The sequence below is a fragment of the Miscanthus floridulus genome, chromosome 10 (genome assembly GCF_019320115.1).
Source record: "Miscanthus floridulus cultivar M001 chromosome 10, ASM1932011v1, whole genome shotgun sequence".
Taxonomy (NCBI): Eukaryota; Viridiplantae; Streptophyta; class Magnoliopsida; order Poales; family Poaceae; genus Miscanthus; species Miscanthus floridulus.
This window is the reverse complement of record NC_089589.1, coordinates 6,764,695-6,791,336: the sequence shown is the minus strand read 5'-3', so window position 1 is coordinate 6,791,336 and position 26,642 is coordinate 6,764,695. Positions and strand designations below refer to the sequence as shown.

Below are 26,642 nucleotides of genomic sequence, written 5' to 3'. Positions count from 1 at the left end.
GTAGAGCTCAATAAACATTTAAAGTGGAAGAAAGAAACAAATGAATCCCCCACTCTTACAACTATTCTTTTGTCATCCGAATTTGTAATTGATTCTATAATAGCAGTGTCTTCTTCATCACAAATATAGTCTGTAAGTTTAAGCAAAAGTTATTTTTAATCTTAGATGATATTTAAAAAATATAAAAATATATGATGCTATTACCTTGCGAAACAATTGAATCAAATATGCATTTTTTTGGCTTGTTGTGTCGAGAAGGTATATCCTCACTTGTTGCATTAGCTTGAACCTCTTCCATGATCTCTGAATCCTTTTTGATTTGTGAATCAGAACTTTGATCATCTTCACAAACATAGTATGGAAGTTTAACCAATTTTTAAACATTTATGTGTATTCAAAGATATCAAACACAACATTATGATGGTTTATATACCTTGGGAAACGGTTGATTCAAATTTGCATTGAGAATGTATCTCCTCACTTGTTGCATTGTGCTCGAACCTCTCCCATCATCTTTGAATCTTTTTTTATTTGTGATTGTGAATCAGAAATTTGATCACCTTCACAAACATAGCCTGTAATTTTAACCAAAAGATTTTTTAATATTTATAGATATTAAAAAATATAAAACGCGATATTATGATGGAATATTACCTTGGGAAACAATTGAATCGGATATGTATCCAGAAGGATTGTCCTCACTTGATGCATTGTGTTGAACCTCTTTCATCAACTCTAAATCTTTGTTAATGTTCGAGCCAAAGCTTTGATCATATTTCCTCTTTTTTTTATCCCTTGTTGAAGATTCGATGTCCACATCTGGTGTTGTGCAGTTACCGTCACCTTGATTTTCCATGCTGTGAGCTAGACTTGGTTTAGACGCTGGAATCAATTTAGATCAGGCCTCAGGCAGATTTGGTGATTTTATATACGCTTGGGCGCACGTCTGTGTTCGTTTCGGCATACACGAGTCCGGTTCGTGTACGGTGCGTCTAGAAGGAAATACAAATAGAGTGTAAACCTTGTACGTTTTTTTAGCAGAGTCTAAACCTGTTACGTGTCTTTCTAAAGCAAAGGCCCATGACACAAGGCCCAAAACAGCAAGCCAGCTTGTGAATCGTAACTCTTTCTCTCTTCTCTCGTATGTCATATCCTCTTGTCCACAGCTAAAATGGCCGCATCCGAGATTAAAAAAAAGAAGAAATGGCCGCATCATATCCCCTCAGTGGACCTTGGTGCTTGGGTTGCTGCCTGCGCGCGCCCGCCGTCGGCCACCGCCGCCCGCCGCGCGCCCGCGGTCGACCACCGCCGCCCGCAGCGCGCCCGCCGTCGGCCACTGCCGCTCGCCGTGCCGCCAGCTGCTGCTTCTGTATCGCCGCCTCCTCGCGACGCCGGCTGCTTCTTCTGCACCACCGCCTCCTCGCCTCGTGGCCCTCCGCCTGGGACTGGACCTGGTTGAGCCGCCACTTCGACAAGGTCGAACATGCTGAGAGCTGTGCGTCCCTCCTCCAGGTAATTTGCCTGCCAATTCGTCATCTCATAACTTGCAATCGAGCCAATCTGATGATAGTCCCTTCTCCGATTGCATAGTTACAGCTGGAGGATGCACTTCTAAAATTTAGTGCTTATGATTTATACTCATATGCATTAGTTATTGTTTACAGTTCCGGGAAATCTTATAATCTAATTACAAAAATCCTGAAATTTTTTAAGGCATTAAGGGCATATATAAGCAAACATTGATTGTTTTGCTGTGTGTTAAAAAAATGTTAAAGATACTGGGCGACCCCAGAAACTGGCTGGACACTTGTTGCAACAATCTGATGGATTCTGTATTTGGAACATTCCTTTTCAAAAAGGCTGTACAGAACAGGGTCGAGCGGCGGGTGTCGGAAAGGCAGAGGCGTCTCAAGGAGAGCCGAGTGGAAGCGTGGTCGTGGCGTCCTCACGCCTGCGGATGCGCATGGCCCTGCGCCGACGGCCATTTCTTGGCCTGCGATCCTGTAGGGCACGCGCCATCCCTATCCTGACAGGTGTGGGAAATTCCTTTTCTAAAATTTCCATCGTAATTATTGCACTCTAGAAATTTTTTATCGATATCTGTTTTGGGGATAACTTGTTAGCTAAACATATAGAGTATTCATGTCGTGCGATAGATTAAATACATTCACATCATGTACATCTTATAAATCATAGAGATGGATTTTATTGTTGTCATCGCTCGGGTATATATATCTGTCATAACTCCAGAATATCTCTATATACAATATTTTTTGTCCTCTTTCCTGTTGGATCAATAGCTTTGTTTGTTTTTGTCAACACCCATGTACTTTTTCGTGAAACACCCCTTGATAATGCTACATAGAGTTGGCCATGAGAGAATACTGGCTCAGGTAGGTAAATACCTACATTAGGTATGGTTTGACCTTGGGCTTTATTTATTGTCATCGCGAAACTCAATCTGATTGGAAATTGCTTCCTCTTAAATTTGAATGGCAATGAAAGGTCCTCAGAAGGTGACATAGGAATCCTTGGTATGAACACTCTAGTTCCTTCAAACTGCCCATTAACAATTTCAGCGTCGATTGAGTTGTTTTGAAATCCTCTGATTATCAGCCGTGTCCCATTGCAAAGCCCATTGTGAGGATCTAGGTTGCGCAGCAAGATAACAGGGCAATTCTTTTTAACCTTGAGCTCATGTGGAGGCAACCCATTTGGAGTAATGGTGTTAAGGAAATCAATAGGATAATTATTTCTTGAATCATCATCGACCGAGTCAAAACTGTAGTACACCTTTTCTTCTCCAGGAAATCTGTCAATCATTAATGCATTTACTGCATCAACGTACTCATTCCTCGTAGAAAGAATCGCACGCTCGCGCATATATTCTGTAGATTTGCAATTCGCTTGTAGATTTGGAAACACTCGATCGATAAGAATGTTAATGGAAGCATCTTCTGAACTTATCTTTTTATTTTTTACGGAATTCTCTGTGAAATCTTCATTGTTGCTTCCAATCAGAATGTCATCAGGCAGCTGAACATATCCATCATCATATGTTTCTTCCGTGCCATTTCCAATTCTTAATAGGTATTCTGAGAACCATTTGTCATTTCGAGCTCGCATATTTTGAGTAAGCCGAATCCTTCGAACATTTTCCCATAAATATGATTTGAGCAAAGTAGCATCTGTGATTTGGGCTCGTGTACCTCGTGGCACAACAGGAAGAACCTGCCTAAAGTCACCTCCAAACAACATGACCTTACCCCCAAAAGGTTGATCGCAACCCATTATATCCTGAAATGTTCTATCAAGTGTTTCTATTGCTTGCCTCTTTGTCATAGCAACTTCATCCCATATTATCAAAGATGCCTCTCTAAGCAACATAGCAGTCCCACTTTGTTTTGTAAAGTTACACATGGAATTAGCATCTAGCTTGATAGGAACCTTGAATCGCGAGTGAGCAGTGCGGCCACCGGGCATAATAGACGCTGCTATACCAGACGTCGCAGTAGCAATGGCAATAAGATTCAATGATCGAACCTTAGCCAACAAAGCCTTATAAAGATATGTCTTTCCGGTGCCTCCAGGACCATCAACAAAGAATACACAGCTTCGTTTGTTGAGCACATGATCTAGTATCTCATCGAAAGCAGCCCGTTGCTGTACATTTAGTGTATCAATAAGTTTTAAATGATCTTTGTCAAAACCAACCTTCATCTCCTCAGTAAACTCTCTATAATAGTCTCTTGATAAATCATCTATCAAATTTAAAGAAAAAAAAGAGTAAGTAATATGAGCATGAAGGAGCCACAGAATAAAGTATATATAAATAATACCATTAATCAAAGTCAAATACTTCACCTAATTCCTCCAGTTCTGGAAGGCCATAGTTTCTAATATCTCTGCCCATTGAAGCAAGATGATTCGATATGTCTCTAAGAACCTTTTGCTCAACCAAGCTAGACTTCCCATGGGATCGACGGTAGTCCTCAGCCATTGATTCAAAATGCTTGTCCCAGAGACTACGAACATTGGCGCACTCACAAAAAACCATAATAGTTGCAAATAACCTCCTAAGAGCACAAGGCATTTGGAATACTGCAGATTCAGATAAGCATGCATCTAGTGTTTCATCGGTTTCCACAAAGCCCATGACCTCACAAGCCTGTCTAAACGTAGGATATGTAGCACCATGCCAAGTTCTAAGATCCTCAAATGAGGTTGCACCCCTCACATGGTTTAAGAGCACCCGTAGGTAGTATCTTTCACCTTCAGCAGGGTGCGCATACACAAGTCTGCCAATCTGTATGCGTTTTTTTCTAGGCTCCCAGCGTTTATGAGACTTGTTCCAAATGAAGTATTCTGGGAACTCCCTGTATAAATATTTTCGAGCTCTAGGATTGTCCATGTTTGTTACGAAATACTCTGTAAGCATTGACCTCTTTGACCTTTCTCTCTTGACAACATCATTTAGATCATCTCTAGATTTGAATGACACCATATGCATACCTGGTAGGTGCACTTGCATCTGTAGTACAGGTGGTGACATAGAATACAAAGGAAATCCATACAGCCTGTACATCGCCTCTATAGCAGTTATGCATCTTGCATTTCTGTATTGCTTAATCTCATCAATTTTTTGTGCATGAGTATCTGAAGGATCAACACTAACAGATACACAATCATGACCTTTATATATGTACTTATACAAGTACTTAATAGATTGAATACTGCAGCAAACTTCAACATTAATATGGCAGTTATACTTCATCAAGAGCATTGGGTTATATGGAACAACCCATCTGTTATCTAAAAAATTTTCACCCCTTACTTTTACACTTTGACCATTATGCCTTCTCCTATAAATCGGATATGAGTCTTTTCCTTGCTGGGTGGTATCACAAAACTGACGAGGATACCGAAAGCGACATTCTCCATCTACCATGCACGGACAGTTTCGGTTCAACGTACCACAAGGACCATGCATCATATGCTTGCAAACCAACTTATGTAACACTGGATATTTAACTGGGTCAGGTAGCTCCGCTGATATAAACTTATCATAGTCATCTGGACTCCTCAACTTAGTATTTGGTTCCATAATCAAAAGGAAGTGTTCATGTGGTAGGCCTCTCTTCTGAAACTCCGTCACATGAGCATATGCTGCAACCTTTCCAAGGACTCCCTTTTTAATCAAATCGTCATGCAAGTTTAGTAATCTGGCTCTGTAAACTCTTGTCACCACATCAGGACGATCTTGAGCGATCTGTCCAGGCAATAACTCTTCCATTATTTCATTCCAATAAGGGTTGCATGTCATTGTTATAAAAAGATCAGGCTTTCCAAATCTGGTAACTAAAGTCATTGCATCCATAAATCTCGCATGAACATCTCTATCACTTCCATGGAAATCTTTGGATAAGACAATTCTTTTTCCTGCTTCTGAAGCACGGGCCTCTCCAGCAGCAAGTGTGTCGATTAGACCCTAGGGTTAAAGAAATGTCAATAGATCACAATTTGATAAGAATGTGAAATGTAACTTTTAATTGACCTCACCTGGTAAAGATCAGCACGGATTAGATCTTGATGCTCCGGTTTGGAGTACCAGTCTAAACGCATTGACTCAACTTTCACGTACATGTCCACGGCCCATTGTTGGAAAAGACGGCCACCCCAAAAGAAGATGTTAAATTCCCCTTCACGAATTTGTAGCCTAAAACATAAGTATTCTCTGGCGCTCACGTAACGTCGAGATTCTTTATCTGTTGACAGAAGCATGTTTACTTTTATTTAGTTTGGTAACCAGTGTTCCATTAAGGGACTTATTTGTTTATATAAAAAACTTTGTTTTTAAAAAAAAAAGTCAAACCTCGAATTTCAATATCCTCATTGTTTCCATCATCAGCATCGTTATCATCGTCCACTAAAAAAATATTGTTGTATAAATAAAACATTTTGCATTTACATATAGAGGAATAAAAAATATATATCACGCTATAAAAGACAAACCTTGTTTTTTACGTTTTGTATATTTTCTCCTCGGCTTTGAAACAGGCTGATCTTGGTACAGTATCATTTTATCCTCCCAACCAGTTTCACCGTTTGGATAAAATAAAGGATAGGCCAAAGGATCATAGCAGCCATGATAAGCCCTGATATAATGGGGATGGTTCTCGTGGCCATATATTATTATGCTCCTCTCAAATCTGTGTTGGGGATCATTTCCATCCATCCATATCGCAGCCACTTGTCCCATTGTAGGCGCATTGAATCTCCTTTGATCAACAGATATCTTCGTATTGAGAGCAATTGTGTAGGCTTGCAGGTTAGGCAGGGTGCCTAGACTCCTGAACGTTTGCACATAAGGATTGTTCTCTAGGATGTTCAGTATTTTTATGATCAACTGAGCATCAAGATGTGGAGACCTCTTAATCCTATGAGATATAGAATTGTCTGTGTCATAAAAATATAGCTGCATATGTCGTGGACCTTGACCACCAGGTATGAGTGGATCTAGCTTGTGATATATTTGACCATGAGCTTTGAATGTATATATACCAGTTCCTCTAGCAGTGGCCAGTCGGCGATCAACTGAGACACCAAAACTGGTGAATGAGAAGTGTGAATTGAAGTACCTTATGTGATTTCTAAAATACTTTGCATCAGCATCCGTTTGATTGGTGAACAATTGTTGAAGTTCATCAGGCACTTCTGGTATAAATATATTGACAAGTCCCTTTCTGCAACAGAATGCAGGACCTTCACCAGGGAACCTTTTAGCATGACAGAATGCACAATTGGGCACCTTTCTTAACACAAAATGATCTTTAGGAAGATTGTTATATACAAAGTCATAACGATCGGGTTTCTTTGCCACTGATTCAGATTCCATATAGCACTCATATTGAAAATCTGTGTACGATCATGAAGGATGTATTAAATTCCACTCTTGTTAGGACACTTACTATTGTTAGCACACTAATAAAATTAACTGAATGTAAGCACTCACCTTTGTCATTGAAAACCCTTGCCTCATCGTCCTCGTATATGTCATGATCACCTTCAGTTGGATCGAGACAATCTAAATCATTTTCTGCTCGAAAAAAATTAGAGATAAAATTAGTAAATTTAAAATATGTAATTTTTCCATTTATCAAATTTAATTTGATAAAATTTTAAACTTACCCTCTATCCCATGTATTGGATTCTCAGGTTCAAAAATACCCGAGTTATATGGCTCTTTATCAGTTTTCTTGAATGGAACACAAGTATTTACACAATGCTCCACCGGGATAGAGTTTTGGCAAGATTGTTCCACACCCAACCCTACCAAGGTACGCCTTCTGATCCGTGACACTTGATTGTCGTGTTTTTTCTCTTTGGTAACTGGATTGTTGCCAGGGGCAAGATTTTGATCACCAATACATACTTTGTTTTTTCTTCTTTCTCGATATTGTCGCTGGTACTCACGATTTCTTGCGCGTAGTTCATCTTTCTTCTTGTCAATGGTCCCCAAAGTAGTAACGCTGTTCAATATCTGTCCGCACTCCTTTTGATTTGCATCTATGGACATGAGCTACATAATTAAGACAAATGTCAATTACAAAAGTGATTTTGTATTTAGTGATAGAAAGAGGGGTCAGGGGTCCTGACTAACCTTGTCATCTATGTTAAGGAAATTGTTCTCATCACGATTCATCTGGACGGAAGCTGCAGGTTCTGAAAAATTAGGAAATTTTTGCTCTCCAACTTGCATATCAAGTTTGCATTTTTTAGCCGGAATATTGCAATCTTGTTCTCTCGTATTTTCACTATATGCTTTGGCTCTTTTTCTCTCTCGATATCGTCGCTGGTACTCACGATTCCGTGCACGTTGTTCCTCTTTCTTGTGATCAATGGTTCCTAGATTTACATCCATAGAAGCTGATTGTTTCTGCACCACCAAAAATACTTGTGAAATCAGACTTTACATGTTTTAACGAAATTTTTGCTCTCCAACTTGCATATCAAGTTTGCATTTTTTAGCCGGAATATTGCAATCTTGTTCTCTCGTATTTTCACTATATGCTTTGGCTCTTTTTCTCTCTCGATATCGTCGCTGGTACTCACGATTCCGTGCACGTTGTTCCTCTTTCTTGTGATCAATGGTTCCTAGATTTACATCCATAGAAGCTTATTGTTTCTGCACCACCAAAAATACTTGTGAAATCAGACTTTACATGTTTTGACTAACCTTTAACAAATCCATGGACCAGGTGGTGCTTTGCACAAATTTGGAGTGTGATTGCAAGAAGGGAAAGAGTTGATGCCTCTCATATGCGCAGCTGCTCCTCCAAATCTGCGATGCTCAGAGTCTGCGCCGCCCTTGGCCGTTCGACCACGGCAATGCCTCCAGGCAAGCACGGAATTGCCTTCAGGTGGTAGACAGGTTCGCGGCAATGCATCTAGGAAGTAAACGTGCACAAGATGTATTGTAAGAAGCCTAGCCAAATAGAAAAAATATAGTGTAACAGGGTCGTATTAGTCAGGATCATATTATGAAGGTGCACAAGATAGGAAAAGGAAAGAGAAAAAACATAAGACATGTTGGAGACTTGACCACGGACGATGTTTAGAAAATATAACGTAACAGGGTTACGAAGGTGCACAAGATAGGAAAAGGAAAGAGAAAAAAACATAAACGTAGACAGGTTGGAGTCTCAACCACGGAAGATGACTCGGACACAACGGCTAGGACACGGACGGATCGTATTATGAAGGTGCACAAGATAGGAAAAGGAACGTAGACAGGTTGGAGACTCAACCACGGAAGATGATGGACACGGACACAACGGCTAGGACACGGACGGATCGTATTATGAAGGTGCACAAGATAGGAAAAGGAACGTAGACAGGTTGGAGACTCAACCACGGAAGATGATTCGGACACTTACATCTTACATCTAAAATCTTACATCTTACCTGTTGGATGGAAGGCCCGGATGCGACGAAGGACGGATCCAACGGCTCTAAAATCTTACATCTTACCTGTTGGATGGAAGGCCCGGATGCGACGAAGGACGGATCCAACGGCTAATACTGAGAGATAACGAAAGATTCGCTCTTTTATAGTGTGATTTGGAGAGATAATTATCGGTGTCTGGTCATTTCATAATGGGCTGCTGCTACTTTGTACGTACATTTTTTTTTTTAGCAAATGCTACTTTGTACATGGGCTGTTCAATTTTCTCCTAGTGGGATACTGCGACACAGCCGGCCGGTTGTTGGGCCTATATACAAGTGGCCCATAGATGCTTTGCGTATTTGGGCCTCTGTACAGGATGGCATGCCGGACGTAATAATTTAAGAATTTTTTTACGTCAATAATAATTTAAGAATTGTTTTGTTCTAGCTCGGCAAAAGAACGTCACGTCTTACCTCTTACGGTTTGTATGGTTCATTTTTTTTTTTGAGCAAAATATGGTTCAATTGTAAGCTGTTAAAAAGCTAAGTTATACGGGCTCGACAGCCCGGTATCCTTTTCCCGTCTATCTATGCCAAGCAAGCTGGTATCTATACAGGATAGAATACGCTGGCTGTACGATGAGGACCGACCTCTTTATTTTCATTCTTGTTCTACTCTAGTGTAATTGTAGGCTTGTAGCCCGTCAGATGAGGTCAAACGAGTCAACTGTGCGTTCAAAATCAAACGGACACTGAATACTCCGTGCTATAGTCCTTTTACCTACCTGTAATTTATCTGTTCCCAAATCCAGGGATTAACCAGTTCATTAGCAACTAACCCTAGGTCCCCCCTCCATTTTAACACTGGGCACCTGCCATCTGCTGTGCCGGTCACGGACCACCTGACCTGACTCTGTTCAAAAACTTCAGCAGTTGTAATTTTGTTCCGAGTCAAAAATTTCTACCATCGATCAATACTTTAAAAAAAAACATATATCAACATTTTTTTTACAACAACATCAAATTGGTTTGAACACCAATACACCATGAAATCGAAGAATGGGAGACTACCAGGCCAACCACAGCTTTTGCCATGACGCCACTCGCCAATCAAAACATGAGATGAGAGGGCTGCGTTCGCCTTTCCTGTAATTATTTCACCGAAAAACACTCTGTCGTACTCCAGCCAGTGTACAGTCTACTCCTACACTACAAGCAACAGGAGATTCTTGGTACTAGAAGGCAGAAGCAGACCATGCCTGCTCCTCTGATTACAGCTACGCATGGTACGCACGCAGCAGGTTCAGTTTACCTGCCTCACTGTCACTGCTCACTTGCATACAGTAATAAGTCATCAGCACAAAACAAGCTACAGGTATTAATTAGCCCATAGCATCAGTAGTCCAACACCCAACCAACAAGAGCATCAGTAGTAGGAGTAAATTATACAGCAGCAGCAAGCTGCACCCTTGGCATTACAAAACAAACAGATTATTACATTGTGGAGAGGAGAGCAAACGGAGGCCAGGGCCAGGCCAGCCAGCGCACATGAGCTGTGACTGTGAGTTGGGTGCGTATTCGCAGCAAAGATTCCAATACAAATGCCAAAGGCGCCAGCAGCAAAACATCCTCCGTAATCACAAAGCTGTGTTCTGTTTTGCCTTCTTCCTGAAAAACACACAAAACCACATACAGCTCATACAGTCATACACAAAACCTTCCTTCTCCCTAGTTCATCACGGAACAGAACAACCTGTGAAGAAAGATACAATGGCAACACTCCCATGTCCCTGTGGTAAGATCAAGAAGCACAAGAACAAGCTCCAGAGATGAGATCACAGACTACTGTCTATATGCAGATGCACAGTACAGCTAGCCGTTGGCATCGCTTCGCTTTGCACAGTACTCCCATGGAACGGAGACTACCAGTGGCCCCGTTCGCTTGGCTGAAAAAATAAGTCAAAACACTGTTCCGACTGATTTGCTGTGATATAAAAATACTGTTCCGACTAAAAAAATAAATTGAAAAAGACGGATTATAAGAGAAGCGAAGAGGGCCTATAATACAAAGTACAAACCATTCTGGCTGGCATACTTGGCCTCACCTGGCCAGCACCTTGTAGGATCATGCAGCAGATACCACTCACGTGTGCGCAGCTCTAGCTGACTCGGGCTCACTAGATGCATACACATGCTTGTGAACGCAGCGAGTGCTATTAATTTAGTAGTACTCCCCTTATCAAAAAAAAAAAAGTAGTACTGCTCCTCAACTCAAGGTTGCTTCACATTTCAGCACTGCACTGCACCACGTTACCTTGAACAAAGGAACCGGGCTTTGGGACACATCATAACATGGGTACCTAATTCCAAGTGGCAACCACATTCCCAGCACTGATTCCTAAACTACAAGTGCACATCATGTGTCTGTGAGTCTGTCCAGTTCACTTCACTCATGATCCCATGATTCCCAGCATGAAATGAAACCCAAAAAAGAACACTGCGTGCTCAAAAAAAGTGGGTGGCCTAGCTGGAGCTCTGGCCACCTCTCCTTCCTCATATTGATATTCATCACACATTGTTCATGCTCTCTCATATGCAGTTTTGTTTCTGTTTGCCCAGATCTCATATTGGTGCCACAAATTGTTCATGCTATCTGCTCACACAATCCTTTTTTTTTTGTTTTGCTTTTGATTGGACAGCTCTTGTACTGACATCACAGATTGTTCATGCCCTCTCATTGTACACACTTCCAAGTTGCAACTAGTCTACACTTTCAGAGAATCAGATCATGCATGTTAAATTACCAGGTACAAGCAAAGGAAACAGAATGGAACTCCATAGGTAAGACTCCTCTTCCATGATTCAAAATATGGGCAAGGCCCATGAAAAATAATAAACACAGAAAACCTGTAACAAGTTCAAAACGAACTCAATGTACAAATGCATGCATCTTGTTTTCTTCGTTGACCGTCTAGGTCCCCCACTGACAACTCTTCTACCTAATAAAACTTATAATATTTCAAACCAACTTGGACAGCACCCAGGCCAGAACCCTACCAGAGAAAAAGGTAAGCTTTGGAACTTTTCTAATGGAGCATTCTTGAATCCTTCTGTTCAGCTCATATTTATTCTGCACACTGCTCATACTTGCATATTTTCTTCATTTAACATCTAGGCCCACATTAACAACTCTACATGAAACTTAGGATATTCATAACTAGGCAATTGACAATGCCAGAACACTAGCAGAGAAAGCCCTTACTAGTTGGTGTGAGAATTTCACATAATGTATTTCCTTTTTCTGCTTTTTGGCTCCGAGAGCCTTGTAACCTGTACATATTGTACCCTTCTTCATATAATGAAAATACAAAAAAATAGGTAGGGAGCTTCCCTGCTGACCTTTCAAAAAAAAAAACTTCAGAATTTTTCTAACCTTTACATTAACCAAACCTTCTTGAATATTCGTCATGAATCCCTCTGTTAATTCAAATTTATTTTGCCGACTGCTATGACCGACATTAACTTCTTCTTGTTCTTTTCATTTCAATCAGTGAAAATTGCAATTTGACAAAGCTTGGCATTAACAAGATCTACAATTGATATTGCTGTCAGGTCATAAAAGATGTACACTTAGAGCTTAAGTTATTTCCCAGACAACAATCACAGCGGATGTAAAATAAATGGACACAAATCTAGATGATCACAATCAGACTAATTACCACAACACCAGATAAGTAAACATGTGCAGCACTACATCATCTCAGCAGCTGTCTAAACATGAAACAGAGAAGAAAGAGAAATGAAATCGAATCGAAGCTGGATGAATGAATCTCTCCAACACAGCATGAATCCGCCTGACTCATGCTGTGAGGACGCAATGTGCAATGAATGTTACCTAAGCTTTATTGCCAAGCCCATTTTCTATTGAATACAGATACCCCAAAAGAATAGCTGAGGATTCCAAGTCTGATACGACAAAGATTTCCCCTCCACCACCTGCTTGCTTGGAGATGAAAGGAACTCCTCACATATGAACATGGCAACTATGAACATGAACAATAGCCATTGCTTGCAGTACAAACCTTAAGCTTCCGAACAAACCCATCCAAATAATGTGCTGAACCCTCATGGAGCAGAACCATGGCCCTGAAATTAGCGGCTAGGGTTGCCCTCGGCTAATATGGAAAATTGTATGCGTCAAGCAACCAATGGACAATCCTGTCTCCAGCCATCACCATCAAGTCTTCATGTTAGTAGAACTATGCAGAAGACCCAAAAACTCCACTATGCAGTGTAATCATTCTCAATCACCGGCTGTGTCCGTGTCCCCAATGCCACCGGTGCTTGCGTCCGCCCAACCTGCGCCATCCGCAATGTCTCTCCAACCTCCGCATTCCTTTCCATCACCTGAAGCTTCTTATCCCTTTTATACCTCACCAAACACAGCAGAAGCGCAGCCAGGAGCCCCAATGCTATGGCAGCCCCAACCACACTGCCGGCGATCTTCCACGCCTTTGAGCTTCCCTTCTTATTTCCTCCCGCGGTCGGAATCGCCGGGGCAATCGCGCCAGGTGGAGGTGGAGCAGGAACAATCCCACTGGAGTTCACCACTATCGACACATGCCCTTGGCGATACGTCGAGCACACATCGGTTGCCACCAGGTCCCGGAACTGTGGCACGCCATCCAAATCGAACACCACGCACCTCGGCGCTGCGCGGCCTGCCGGTACCGTCCTGACATTGCCGCCGAAGTTCACCGAAATCGGACCGCCCGAAGCAACGACGTTAAGCTCCTGCAGCCCCACGGCGGACAGGTTGGCGGCGTCATAGACCAGCAGGCCGAGCACCGGCGCCAGGTAGGTGTACCCGGGGAGCGGGTAGTAGTAGTCGGACCAGTTGCCGAGGTCGTGGTACACGAGCACCACCCGCTCGACGTACGGCTGCACGACGATGCCCGTGGGCACGCCGAACTGGAAGTAGCCCGCGAAGCCCTTCCGGCGGAGGCTGCCGCTGCGCAGGCGCACCGCGGAGACGGCAATGCCCGTGAGGTTGCCCGGGAGCGTGGCGTTGTAGACAATGCCGGTGCGCGGGCGCGCAAAGGCCCGGTACGCGTAGTCCTGCAGCGCCGCGTCGAGGATCCTGGCCGGCGACGGCGGCCGCAACTGCGCCGCCGCGGGTGAGGTGGCGGCGGCGGCGGCGAGGAGCACCAGCAGCAGCTGGAGGAGGCATGCGCGGATCGAGAAGCCCATAGCAGTGGGGGGCTCTGGGGTCAGAGCTGAGCAGCCCCCGGCGCGAAGTGAAGTCAGGACGACTTCGTCATCTCTGGCCACTACTAGGATTAGCACGCGCAGAAGAATCGTCTTCTCCTGCTCTTAATTGGGGGCAAACAAGGACGGGATTTGGAGTGGCGGAGGCTGGGATCCTCTGCACGGACGCGCATTTACGCCCGGCAGGGACGACGCCCCGGACCGGCCGGCCCAAGAAAGCAGCCGGCTTTAGCAGAGAGAGAGAGCGGCAATGGCGTGGGCGCAAGCGAGGAGGACAGGTGGAGAGGACGGGCGGACGGACAGGGCAGAGTCCTACTCCTACAAGAAGTGGATGGCGGCAGCGGCGGCGGCGGCGAATCGGGAAGAAAGAAGCAACGCGACCCAGATGGAACGGACAGAGGAATTGGGAGGAGAAGAAGAGGATGCGATGCGATTACTCAATCCTGGCGGAATCCGGGTGGAGGGAGCGGACGCCACGGAAATCCTGGGAGGGATTAAAGCGCGCGCCCCACGCCCCCACGAGTATGATTGCGACGCGGGCGAGAGTGAGAGAGCGGAGAGGAGGAGGGGTTTGGTTGGGGATTGAAGAAGGCAGAGAGATTGCCGCAGGACGGCAGGAGAGAGAAGGCAGGCAGGGGACGACGACGAGGGCGGTAATGGTAATACCACCTTCTCCCAGGGGCTTAACTGCAAAACGAAATTTCCCCAACGGTGGGCTCACAGTTGGCACGGGAGGTGGAGTTACCGAATTGCCCCTGGGTGGCTAGTCCGCTCGGAGGCTGCCGTTCGTCGCTTTTTTTTTGGCTTTTCCACACATGTCCCTTTCCTAACGTTTGGATTCTTCCCGGGGGGCCTTTTTGAAAGTGAAGCTTTCTCTCTCTGACTGAGGTGTGTGAGCTGAGTGTCTGAGTGGGGAGTGAGATCGAGTGCTTGGCCTAGTGACTGACGTGTGGGTCCATGTACGTGGTAGCTCCTCAACGGGCCAGACGATATGCGATGCGACAAGCTTGCCAGGACAGGATGTGTCTTTTCCCTGTCGAGTGGGGCCACGCAACTGTGGCCCAACGGCCAGTGAGCACTCATGAGTCATGACTATTTGGTGGCTTCGCTTTCCTAACGTATGGACAAAATAGGGCTAGCAACAATGTGGGGTTTCTCCTCCAAAGGAAACTTGCTAAGGCCCTGTTTAGTTCCACCCCAAAACGTTAAATTTTTCAAGATTTCTCATCACATCGAATCTTTGGACGCATGCATGAAGCATTAAATATAAATAAAAAATAAAACTAATTACACGGTTTAGACGAAATCCATGAGACGAATCTTTTAAGCCTAATTAGACTATGATTGGACACTAATTGTCAAATAACAACGAAAACGCTACCGTAGCATTTTGTCAAAAATTTTGGCATCCAAACTGGCCCTAATAAAACTTCCAGCTGGATTTTTCAGCTTATTTAGTAACCTATATAGTTTATGTTTGTCACTCTAATGACTTCCATGTCTACTCTCTTTACAAAGGGTCATCTATATCTATACTATAGTATAAAGAGCGTGCAAGCCGGCAACTTCCGTCCCTCTCACAGATCACTGTTACCGGCACAGTCAACGCGAGATGGTTTTCGCGGTGAACAGTAACGGATTTTCTGTGAACAGTACCGTGGTTTTATGAACAGTAACGGGTTATTACGAACAGTACTCGATCCATTAAGGAACAGTTCGATTTTTTTTTTCGCACTACAAATTTTTTCTCCCTGCTATTACCCGCGCACAGCGCGGGGTTACCTGCTTGTTTTAGTTAGTGCCCATACATGATCCGGCCTATGGGGAGGCGACAAGATCTCCCTTCCCCAAATTGGTTGTTGAATATTCACGTAATGTACTATGGGTTATGTGTTGTAAATAGAATCGCTAACAAATGATAATTCGGTGCTTCTCGGACGTTAAGGAATCTGATAAAATCCTTGTGACGTTTTTTTATCCATTTATCTACATATAATTTCTTTTTGCCAACCTAATTTAATTTACATGTTTATCTCGCTCTTAGGGCCTGTTTGGGAGGGCTTCTCCAGCACGGCTCCGGTGTCAGAGCTGGAACCCCCAAGGCGGAGCCACTATTTTCGGGCTCCTACTCCTCTGGTTGGGAGCTAAAGTGCTCCTCGCTCGCATGGTGTTTGGTGCGGCTCCGCGCCAGAGCCCGTGGAGGAGTCGGTGTTGGAGCCGCACCAAACGAGCCCTTATAGTCTTATATCAATCCTCACAAACCACGCTAGTTCTTTCTTTGCCAGTCTAATAACTTCCACATTCAGTCTCTGTACAAAAGAGGCATTTTAGTTAGTGTGCATAACTACTTGCTGACTACTCTTTATTAGAATGGAAGGCGCCGTTCGGCTGGTTGAAAAACCAGCCGGAATTCACTATAGCCGACTGAAATTCACTGTTCACGCTCTCACAAATTTCTCCAGATTCCTCCAAATTCCTCCAAGCGAACAGGACCGAAATTGATAACTAACTGCAATCCGACATTTCCCTGACCGAGAAGGAAATACTAGAGTCCCTTTTTTTAGAACAAAAATACTAAAATCCCTCTAAGCTTTTTTCAGATTCACTCGTCTACCTATACAATTTCTTTTTGCCAACTTAATTTAATTTATGCATACATCTTGCTCCTATATGAATCCTCATAACCTCGCTGCCATTTGATCCCACTAACACATGACAAGTGCTTTGTGCTGATTCTGGTGCCAAGCAATGCTATATTTCCACTTTTCTAGAGAGGTCGTAAACTTAAATGTGTTGTCGAGCATTTTATATTTTCATTAAAATCGTAACACCGTTCCTTAAGTTGATTTTGGCCATACACTCATATTGTCACTGCATTACAAAAATATTGGCTCTCAAATTCAATGTAGGAGAAATCATCAAAAGGACTATACTTAGTGGTGATTACACGATTCTTGGTATATGGATAGTAAAATCAAGGGAAAATTATGTTCTTACCCTTGTTCAGAACTCCAATTGTAATTTTGCCCCTGTGTTTTTTAATTTTATGTTTTTACCCCTGTTATTTTGAAATGAACTGTCCGTTTGCCCTGCTTTGGATGTCCGTCAAATGGACAGGGAATAAATGAATTAAAAGAATTCCAAAGCAGAAAAGGATAGTAGAAATGACCATACTACCCCTGACTCTTCCTCATCCAGAACATCCCTCATCGGTAGCGGGCGGCATCGGGAGCGGGCGGCATCTGGCCTAGGGCACACGGTGAGGCGGTTGTTGTGGGGCGCGAGGGCGCACGCGCGGGGGGCGGACGTGGCTCTGCTTCGTGCACAGTGCGGCGGCAGTTTTGGGGCACGGGGGCGCCCGCGGCTCTGGTTGTTCACGCACCAGGCAGCGGCGATGCCTGGTCGTGGGTCTCCTCCGGCGCCTAGGCGCAAGTCCCGGCGGTGCCCACCCGCCCACCGTTCTTCCCTTTCGAGCAAGGCTTAGGAGTCCCACCGTGCAAGGATGAGGCGCAGCAACCCAATGCGTCGACAGCGATGAACGCGTCCGCAGCAGGGGACTGCCCTCCGGCTTCCGCCATGGTGGCGGTGTCCTCGCCGTCGAGGAAGCCAGCAGGCGCCGAGGCGGCAGGCGGCGACGACAAGGGGAAGATGAGCCACGCCGCCGTGGTGGCAACTGCGAAAGGCGCAGCGACGGCGAAGGTGGAGCGGCGTGGGTCCACGCAGCCCGGGCGCGCTGTGGACTTGCGTGCTCGCGCGCGCGGTGGCGGCAGAGGAAGCGGCCACGGTGGCGCGGAAGAGCGAGGCGAGGCGAACGACGTGGGGGGGGACAGCAGGAGCTGGGGCCACGGCTCCAGCGCGGAACCAAGGGAGCCTCGCGCGCGGGGAAGAGTTGGCACCGGCGGACGCAGCCATGGCGGAGCGCTGCGGCTCGGTACGGCGGGCGTGGCCACAGCGGGGTGCGGCACGCTCGCGCGCGGTGCATGGTGCTCGACGAAGGCAAGGTGGAGATGCGTGCGGCGGTGGCACTGGGGGCGCAGCGGGGGCTCGGGCGCTGGGCAATGGAGGTGAAGCTGCGATGGGAGCGGAAGGCCCAGTGATGGTGGCCCAGGGACGGCGCGTGGGGCAACGGTGGCTCCGGAGGGGCAGCGCCATGGGCTTCGGTCCAGCGCATCTGTAGGGGCAGGGCGACGGTAGGCGGAGACGCTGCGATGGCGGGCGTGGCCATGGCGATTTCTACGGAGCAGCGGGCATGGCGTGCGCCGATGACCGAGGCAGCAGCTCGTGCGGCTGCGCAGCGACGGAGGAGCAGGGAGGGAGTCGTGCGCGGGCGCCGTCAAGGTGCGGCGCGCAGAGGCAGCGAGGGCGCGTCGGGGTCGACGGCACGAGGAGGAGGTCAAGGCGACGCAACCACGGCAAGCAGCAGCCAGAGAGTGAGAACAGGGCGAGGACGAGCGGAGAGCACGCGAGAGTGTGTGAGCAGGGCGAGAGCAGCTCGACGTCCTCAAGAAGCAGAGGAAGGGGCAGTAGCATGTGCGGCGGTGGGACAGGAGCAGCAGCCTACTGGAGCCACCGCAGCAGGGCAGGTGCCGGTTCCTCGCTGGGATAGGAGGAGCAGTCTATTTGAGGATAAATTAATTTGAAATCATTGTAAATTGTGCCAAATATATTTGGTAAAATGTAACCATTTTTTGTTAAAGTACAATATAAATGTCTTATTCCTAATTAGGGGTAAAATCACAAACAATCATAAAAACTAGAGGCAAAATCACATAGGCATAGTTGTCATTTGTATAAAAGTTAACATCGTTAGGTGAGGATGACGGAATAGAGGCAAAGTGGTGCTTCGTTTTGAAAACACAGGAGCAAATTCACAAAGTTAAAAAAACAGGAGTAAAATCATAATTTTGATACAAAACAAGGGTACAAATGCAAGAGTCCCTAAAATCAAACGGGGCAATATATATACGCACAACAGCAACGTGCCATTTGTCAATCTAACACATATATTCTTCTTGTTCATACTAGATGAGTGCCCATGCGTTGCAACGGGTGCAACATAAATTGAATGAGATGTTTGTTAGCCAAGTCAAAATCAAGAATATATCAATTTAATTTTTCACGCGTATTATACCATGATAATGTCTAGAAACACATTCATTATCGTAATGAATCTGAAAGAAAAGCTAGGTTTGGAGCTTGTTGTCTGAAAGTTACGACAAACATCAGTTGCCTCAAAGGGTGAAAATTTATTACTAGGTATCGAATTGAATTTATCCATGCTCTGTCTTGCCAAAACATGTATACTCGGACTTGCAATATTCTAGCCCGCATGAGGCATGGCAATAATTCATTTTTTGGGAAAAAAGTATTTGATGTCAACACGCGACGCGAAGGACGACGAACGAGATTTGGATCACGATCATGATCATTGCGTGGTGATATTCCAATAAATTCCTTTCTCTTCCCATAATTCTTTTTCCGTTTTATTCCATTTTATTTACTTTCCTTCCGGTGTCTCCATGCGATGATTATTTGCCTGCCGGTGATTTCGTGAGTTTTATTTCATTTTATTTATTTGCCTTCCAGTGTCTCCATAAGGTGATTATTTGCCTGCCGGATATGGATCGCATGAGATGCGGTGATTATTTGCCTGCCGGATATGAATCGTATGAGTGTTTTGGTCCTACCGGGTATATGTTGACAATCCGTATGTTTTAGTCGTAGAGATTTCAATATCTTTCCCAACAAAAGCCTCCTGTCACAATAAGTGACATTTTTGTTGTTTATTTGACTTCTACCATACGAAACTTCGACTACAAATTAGTGTTTACGTGTTATTAGTTTTGATGTTTGGCAATGGCACAAATAGACATGCGCTAAAAAACAAATGTATACATCACTATATTTTATAGATAATAAATATATAAAAAATAGTATAGTTGAAGTTTGAAATCGTTGAGTTTACACAATCTCAAACGTCACATATTTGTGGTCGTTGGGGAGGAAGTAATGGACAGTGCAATATTTCCAAAGAAATATGAATGGTCCTTCACCTGGTCAATTATTGCTATTTTAAATAGCAAATCATTGTGCCTTAATTAACAAGCGCTAGCAATTCTAGTCCTTTTCGGACAAAACAAGAGCAAATTCAGCGATAGCGACAGTCCAATAAAGGAGATGGTCATACATGACAGCAAAAGGCAAAACACCTACCACGTACCTTTTTTCTTTGCTTAATATATGCAGAATCTTGTATGTATGCAAAGAATTAGTAGAAAAAGAATACAAGCATATCTTCCACACGTCAGTGACTTGAACATGAGTGGACATAGGTTCCATGTATCACACAACAAAACGGAGCTACGCTCGGTTCACACCTACAATATATTATCAAATGTTTTAAAAAACATTATCATCCTCAAATATACGTGAAATGTCAAATGTATTGATAAAAAAAATTAATACTTTAAACACATATACTTTGTCTAGTTACCATTTAGATTTTTGGAATTTTGATCATATCAAATTGTAATATTCCCTTAAAAAAAGAAAGAAAAGGAAATATATATTAGTTAGGTTAAAAACAAGCAGAACAAAATTACTCTGATCTATGCATGGTAATGGTAAAGGCAGCAACTGTCTTTTCTCTTTGCATCTACTATCTACAAAAAGCTGTAACAACGGTAGGGGCAGTAAGCAGCGGCGGATCCGGGAAAAATTTTAGGGAGAGGGGGCTGAACAAAAGTGCAATAGCAACATATCTCTGACTGCTGCTCGATCTTAAGTCTCAGTCCCATCTACACGATAGAACTTTGCCTAAAAATTCACGGGAGCTCCACTGCTTCAGTATCTGTATAAAAAGGTAGGTAGATCGATCGAGAAGAACCAGAAAATTTAATCCAGATCGATGCATGCATGCATGTCATCCAGTACTGGTCCTACTCCTGTATGTTTGATCGTGGCATTATTACTGCGCTCATCGATAGCGTGTCATACATAACATGCATGATATTCCGCAGTGGATCCATCGATCGATCGATCGGATGTGTGTTGTTTGTCTTTGTTGGCCACGACAGCATGCATGCACACTGGCAATGGCAAAGGGGATCGGAATCGAAGAGCTCTTTCCAGGCGCGCGCGTTGCTACAGTTAGCAGCACTTCTTCAAGCTCCAGGCAGCCACGTCAGGCGTTTGATTTCGAATGTCTGAGATTGGATGTGCTTCTTGTCTGATATCGACTTTCAAAGAAGGCTGCAAACCAAACACCCCTCAGGGCTTGTTTAGTTCCCAAAAAGTTTTTCAAAAAATGCTACAGTAGTCGTCACATCGAATCTTACGATACGTGTATGAAGCATTAAATGTAGACGAAAAAAAACTAATTGCACAGTTTAGTTGGAAATTGCGAGACGAACGTTTTGAGCCTAATTAGTCCATGATTGAACACTAATTGCCAAATAAAAACGAAAGTGCTACAGTAGCCAAATTCCCAAATTTCGCGAACTAAACACAGCCTCACTATCCTCGGCCAGCGACAGCCCCTCTGAAGGGTCGAGATGGCGGACTAGAGGGGGGTGAATAGTCTTTTCTAAAACTTAATCGCGTCGGCTAACCGATACAAATGCGGAATTAAAACTATCGGTCTAGCCAAGACTATACCCCACTATATATGTTCACTAGCACCTTGCAAAGATAACAATTATGCAACAAAGGTGCCGGGCTAGTTAGAGATCTCCTAAACAATTCTAGGAGCAAGGTTACACAAACCTATGCCACTAGTATTTTAAGCAACAAGAGAGCTTCTACACATGCTAGTAAGCAAAAGCACAAAGCTAACAAAGCTCACTAGCAATGCTCAATAACAAGGCGACCAATGCCTAATTAGAGAGCGCAAATACTTAGCTACACAAACTAAGCAATGTGACTAACAAGGTTACTAAAACCAAATTAGCCACACAAGGGAGCTACTTCTATGCTACACAAGTAAGAAGGTAATTAGCAAGCTACACAAGCTATCTAATTACAAGAGCAACTACACAAGCTTAATATGTATAAAAGTAATTGCAAGCTTGTGTAATGGGGATGCAAACCAACGGGAAAAACAAGGTTGACACGATGATTTTTCTCCCGAGGTTCACGTGTTTGCCAACACGCTAGTCCCCGTTGTGTCGACCGCTCACTTGGTGGTTCGGCGGCTAATTAGCATCACCCGCTAAGCCCGCACGTCGGGCGCCGCAAGAACCTACCCCTTGAGTGAGGGTAGCTCAATGACACGCTTTACTAGAGTTGCTCTTCGCGGCTCCCGCAGGGCGAGCACAATGCCCCTCACAAGCACTTCTCCGGAGCGCCGCACAAGCTTCTTGCGCGCTTCGACGGAGACCACCACCAAGCCGTCTAGGAGGTGGTAACCTCCAAGAGTAACAAGCACCACCGGCTTGCAACTCGATCACCTAGTGCCACTCGATGCAACCTCACGATGCAATCGCACTAGAATCGCTCACTCACACAATCGGATGATCGCTATCAAGTATGTGTGAGATGGAGGGCTCCTAAGCACTCTCAAGCATGGACACAAAGTCCCCCAAGGTGCTCAGCACCAGCCATGGCCGAAGGCCACTTCTATTTATAGCCCCAAGGGCTAAACTAGCCGTTACCCCTTCACTGGGCAACGGTCGGGCCGATCGGACGCTCCGGTCGTGTTGACCGGACGCTGGACCTCAGCGTCCGGTCGCCCGCAGACGGCCACGTGTCCCGGTTCCAACGGTCACTTGACTTGACCGGACGCAGCAGCTTTCAACTGACCGGACGCTGAACCCCCAGCGTCCGGTCGTTTCCAGTAAGGTACCGACCTCGACCGGACGCGTCCGGTCACACTTGATCGGACGCAGCCAGCGTCCGGTCACACTCCAGCTTCTGCGTCATCGTACGTCAGCCTGACCGGACGCAGCCAGCCAGTGTCCGGTGCTTTCAGACCCAGCGTCCGATCAGTTGACCGACGCCAGCGTCTTCGCGATCAACTCGTTTTCACTTCTAACTTCTTCACCCTTGCTCCAATGTGCTAACCACAAGAATTTGCATCCGGCGCAATAGAAAATAGGCATTCCATTTTCCCGAAAACGCCGAATCCCTGCAAACACCACCTCCTTTGTAGATGTGCCAATACCACCAAGTGTACACCACCATGTGTATGTGTGTTAGCTTTTCACAATTATTTCCCAAAGGATGTTAGCCACTCAACTTGCCATGCCACTCGATCCTAGCGACGATGCAAAGTTAGATCACTCGAGTGGCACTAGATGACCAATATGCAAACAAGTTTGCCCCTCTTGATAGTACGGCCATCTATCCTAAACCCGGTCATAAACTTCTCTACACACCTATGACCGGTGAAATGAAATGCCCTAGGTTATACCTTTGCCTTGCGCATTCCATTCCATCTTCTTCAATGTCGATGCAACACATGCACCAACACGATCAACAATGATATGATCCACTTCATATCATCACATGATCATATTGGTTCATCGATCTTGACTTCACTTGCTCTTCACCGTTGCCATCGTCCATCGGCGCCAAGTCTTGCTCAAGCTTCACCGCCACGCGGTCCATCACTCCAAAGCCTTTGACTTGCCCTTCACGCTTGCAACCGGTCCATCAAGCTAAGTCTTGTCTTGATCTTCTCCACCTTGATCACATGACTCAATGTCATGTCTCATGTGCAATAAGCTCCTTCATCATCACATGTGTGAGCTTTGCAACATCTCCAAGCCATTTTCACCTTCATGGCATATGTTGCTCACACACATGTACCTGTGGACTAATCACCTGTGTATCTCACATAAACACAATTAGTCCACCTAAGTTGTCACTCAATTACCAAAACCAAATAAGGACCTTTCACCCTCGCTAGCCGTGCCATCACCCGCCGACTACTTCCCCTGCTTCTTCCCCACTCTTCCCTGATGAACACATCACCTTCTACCTATAACTACTAATCAAGTTAAGTTCACTTCCTATATGTTTTTAAGGAATAGAGTGTGATATAGTAAAATTCCTTGTAAACATATATGCTAACCATATATTTCATTGTAATTAAATACTCCTTCCATTTTGGTTTTCTAGTTATATATATATATATATATATATATATATATATATATATATAACTACTACCCTGTAGTTGGCTACAAAATAATTTATTCTGTAGCCACTTTGAGTTACGATAATTACTATGTTAATTTACGAGATTATACGAGAATATTTACCATAACGTTATAGTAAACCACTTAGTAAAGAGTTACTATAATCTCGTAAATTAACATAGTAATTATCGTAACTCAAAGTGGCTACAGAATAAGTTATTTTGTAGCGAGCTACAGGATATTAGTTATATATATATATATATATATATATATATATATATATATATATATATATATATATATATATATATAAGTCTTGCTATACAATTAAATGTGTGTGTATGTTATGTCAAAATTCATGTACAATATCTATAATTTAAAGGGATGTACTAATACGCGCGCATATGCAGGTGATGCAACGGCCATGTACACGTAGTAATTGACCGGCGACGACCACCGTACCAGAGCGCATATGCAGGTGATGCAACGGCCATGTACACGTAGTAATTGACGCGCGCATATGCAGGTCCGCTCGCATGCATGGCTTGCAACGGCAATATATATGTACGTATGTCGTACTCCCTAGGTGAGAGGCCAGTATGTACACCCGATTACTACGTATGACGTACGTATGGGACTTGACGATCGATACGGTTTGAAAATGAGTATCCATGACGTGTCCTTCTCGGCTCTTATAGCCAACGCCTCACGTATGTGGTCAACGGATCGGATCTTCAATCAACAAAAAGAAGATATTCGTGGCACACTCCATTCTAAAAATCATAGAGGTTACTTCAATTTGTCTTTAAGTCAATTTTTCTTTAATTTTAACTAAATTTATACATGAACACATCCATTTCTTCAATATCAGACTATTTTTATTGAATCATTTATGTAATTTGTCACCATAATGCATTTATTTGAATTTGCAGGCACTAATATATTTTTTTCTAAATTTTTGATAAAGTTAGAGAAGTTTGACTTAGAACAAAGTTATAAAGCTAGAGAAGTTTGACAAAAACAAACACCCTCTAATTGTTGAAACCGAGTAAATTTAAACCTTTGGCTGATTTATTTTCTAAAAATAATAAAAAATTGACTTGATCTCTTAAAGATCACAAAATGAGATTATTTTAACGGAAGGGCTAGCGCCAGGACGTTCAGACGGATGGCGCGTCCGGACGCAGCTCCCATGCGTTATCCCGCACCGCATCCCACCATCCGAGTCTGCATCCCATCCAGCGCCCGCGTCCGGACGTCGCACCGTGCCCCGCGCGCCCATCCCGCGCCCCAGCAGCCCATCCCGCACCCACGCATAATTCCCAGGCCCCACGTGGTCCCATCACCTGCCCTGCCTATGGATGCGCGCCGCGGAGGCATCTACTGGCCATAAGTGCCCGCATGGTGACTCACGACGGCACCCCCAGCACTAGCAGACAGCTGTCCGCCAGCCACCGGCGTCATTGAAACATGTCCTCTCCCAAATCTACTTTTGAAACATTAAGTTGAAACACTTGCAACATACGTCTGAAACAGATGAAACACTAGAAATATACGCTTGAAACATACGTGTATGGCCATAGCAACATATGCAACATCGAGATCTACTTTTGCAACATCCAATTGAAACACTTGCAACATGAGTCTGAAACATCTGAAACACTTAAAACGCACTTGAAACATGCGTATAGAGCCATAGCAAACATATGCAACATCCAGATAAAATACTTGAGATATACATTTAAAACACTTGAAACATAGGCTTGCAACATGCATATATTGTCATTGCAACATATGCAACATCGCAGATCTACTTTTGCAACATCTAGATGAAACATTTGAAACATAAAGTCTGAAACACATGAAACACTTGAAATACAGAACATCGTCGGCGTCCACGACCTATTTGGTGTGGAACTCCGATAGCCAGCAAGTTCGGGTCATGGGGACGTCGAGAGCAATAGCAGGCGACCTCCTCCTGGTGGCGCGGTCCACGCCGTAGCTGTGAAAGCCGAGGTGGATGGGGGCACAGCAGGGGACGCCCCATGCAGCGCGAGATCGAGCCACGGCGCGGCGCAGGATGGGGCACGACGGGGATGGTCGCGACAGAGTGGGGCCGGTGGACGGTCGTCGCAGGTGCGGCAGGCGAATGGCACGGCGGACGCGTCTGCTGCGAGCTGACAGCGCGGTGAAAACTACCGATGCGGTCGGGAGTAGGGGATGTTCGCAATAGGCAGATGAGTTGGGGAGGCCGGGGGGAGGGAAATGTTCGCAACAATAAGGTGAGTT

The 26,642-nt window shown here is 44.6% G+C and overlaps 4 protein-coding genes across 4 annotated transcripts in view; 1 reads left to right on the top strand and 3 right to left on the bottom strand.

Annotated features, from left to right (window-relative positions):
* Nucleotides 1–2,238: 2,238 nt before the first annotated feature.
* LOC136487915 (uncharacterized) lies at nt 2,239–10,732 on the bottom strand. The gene is made up of 14 exons (XM_066485002.1): nt 10,664–10,732; nt 10,495–10,614; nt 7,864–7,936; nt 7,661–7,722; nt 7,189–7,579; nt 7,013–7,096; nt 6,639–6,915; nt 6,013–6,437; nt 5,873–5,926; nt 5,560–5,765; nt 4,975–5,488; nt 4,513–4,656; nt 3,865–4,101; nt 2,239–3,761 (listed from the first exon to the last, which is right to left on the bottom strand). The coding sequence occupies exons 1-14, from the start codon at nt 10,730–10,732 to the stop codon at nt 2,239–2,241; spliced, it is 4,179 nt and encodes a 1,392-aa protein (XP_066341099.1).
* A 132-nt stretch (nt 10,733–10,864) lies between these two features.
* LOC136487570 (uncharacterized) lies at nt 10,865–14,788 on the bottom strand. The gene has a single exon (XM_066484694.1). It carries the CDS (start codon nt 14,194–14,196, stop codon nt 13,231–13,233), a length of 966 nt encoding a protein of 321 aa, XP_066340791.1. The 5' UTR covers nt 14,197–14,788; the 3' UTR covers nt 10,865–13,230.
* Nucleotides 14,789–17,748: 2,960 nt separating this feature from the next.
* Nucleotides 17,749–18,282, top strand: LOC136487914 (uncharacterized). The gene has a single exon (XM_066485001.1). The coding sequence runs from the start codon at nt 17,749–17,751 to the stop codon at nt 18,280–18,282; it is 534 nt and encodes a 177-aa protein (XP_066341098.1).
* Nucleotides 18,283–25,853: 7,571 nt separating this feature from the next.
* Nucleotides 25,854–26,642, bottom strand: part of LOC136487913 (receptor-like protein kinase HERK 1) — a 1,778-nt gene continuing 989 nt past the window's right edge. The window contains exon 2 of the mRNA XM_066484999.1: nt 25,854–25,880. Coding sequence (XP_066341096.1) covers nt 25,854–25,880 — 27 coding nt within the window. The remainder of the gene's footprint in view (nt 25,881–26,642) is intronic.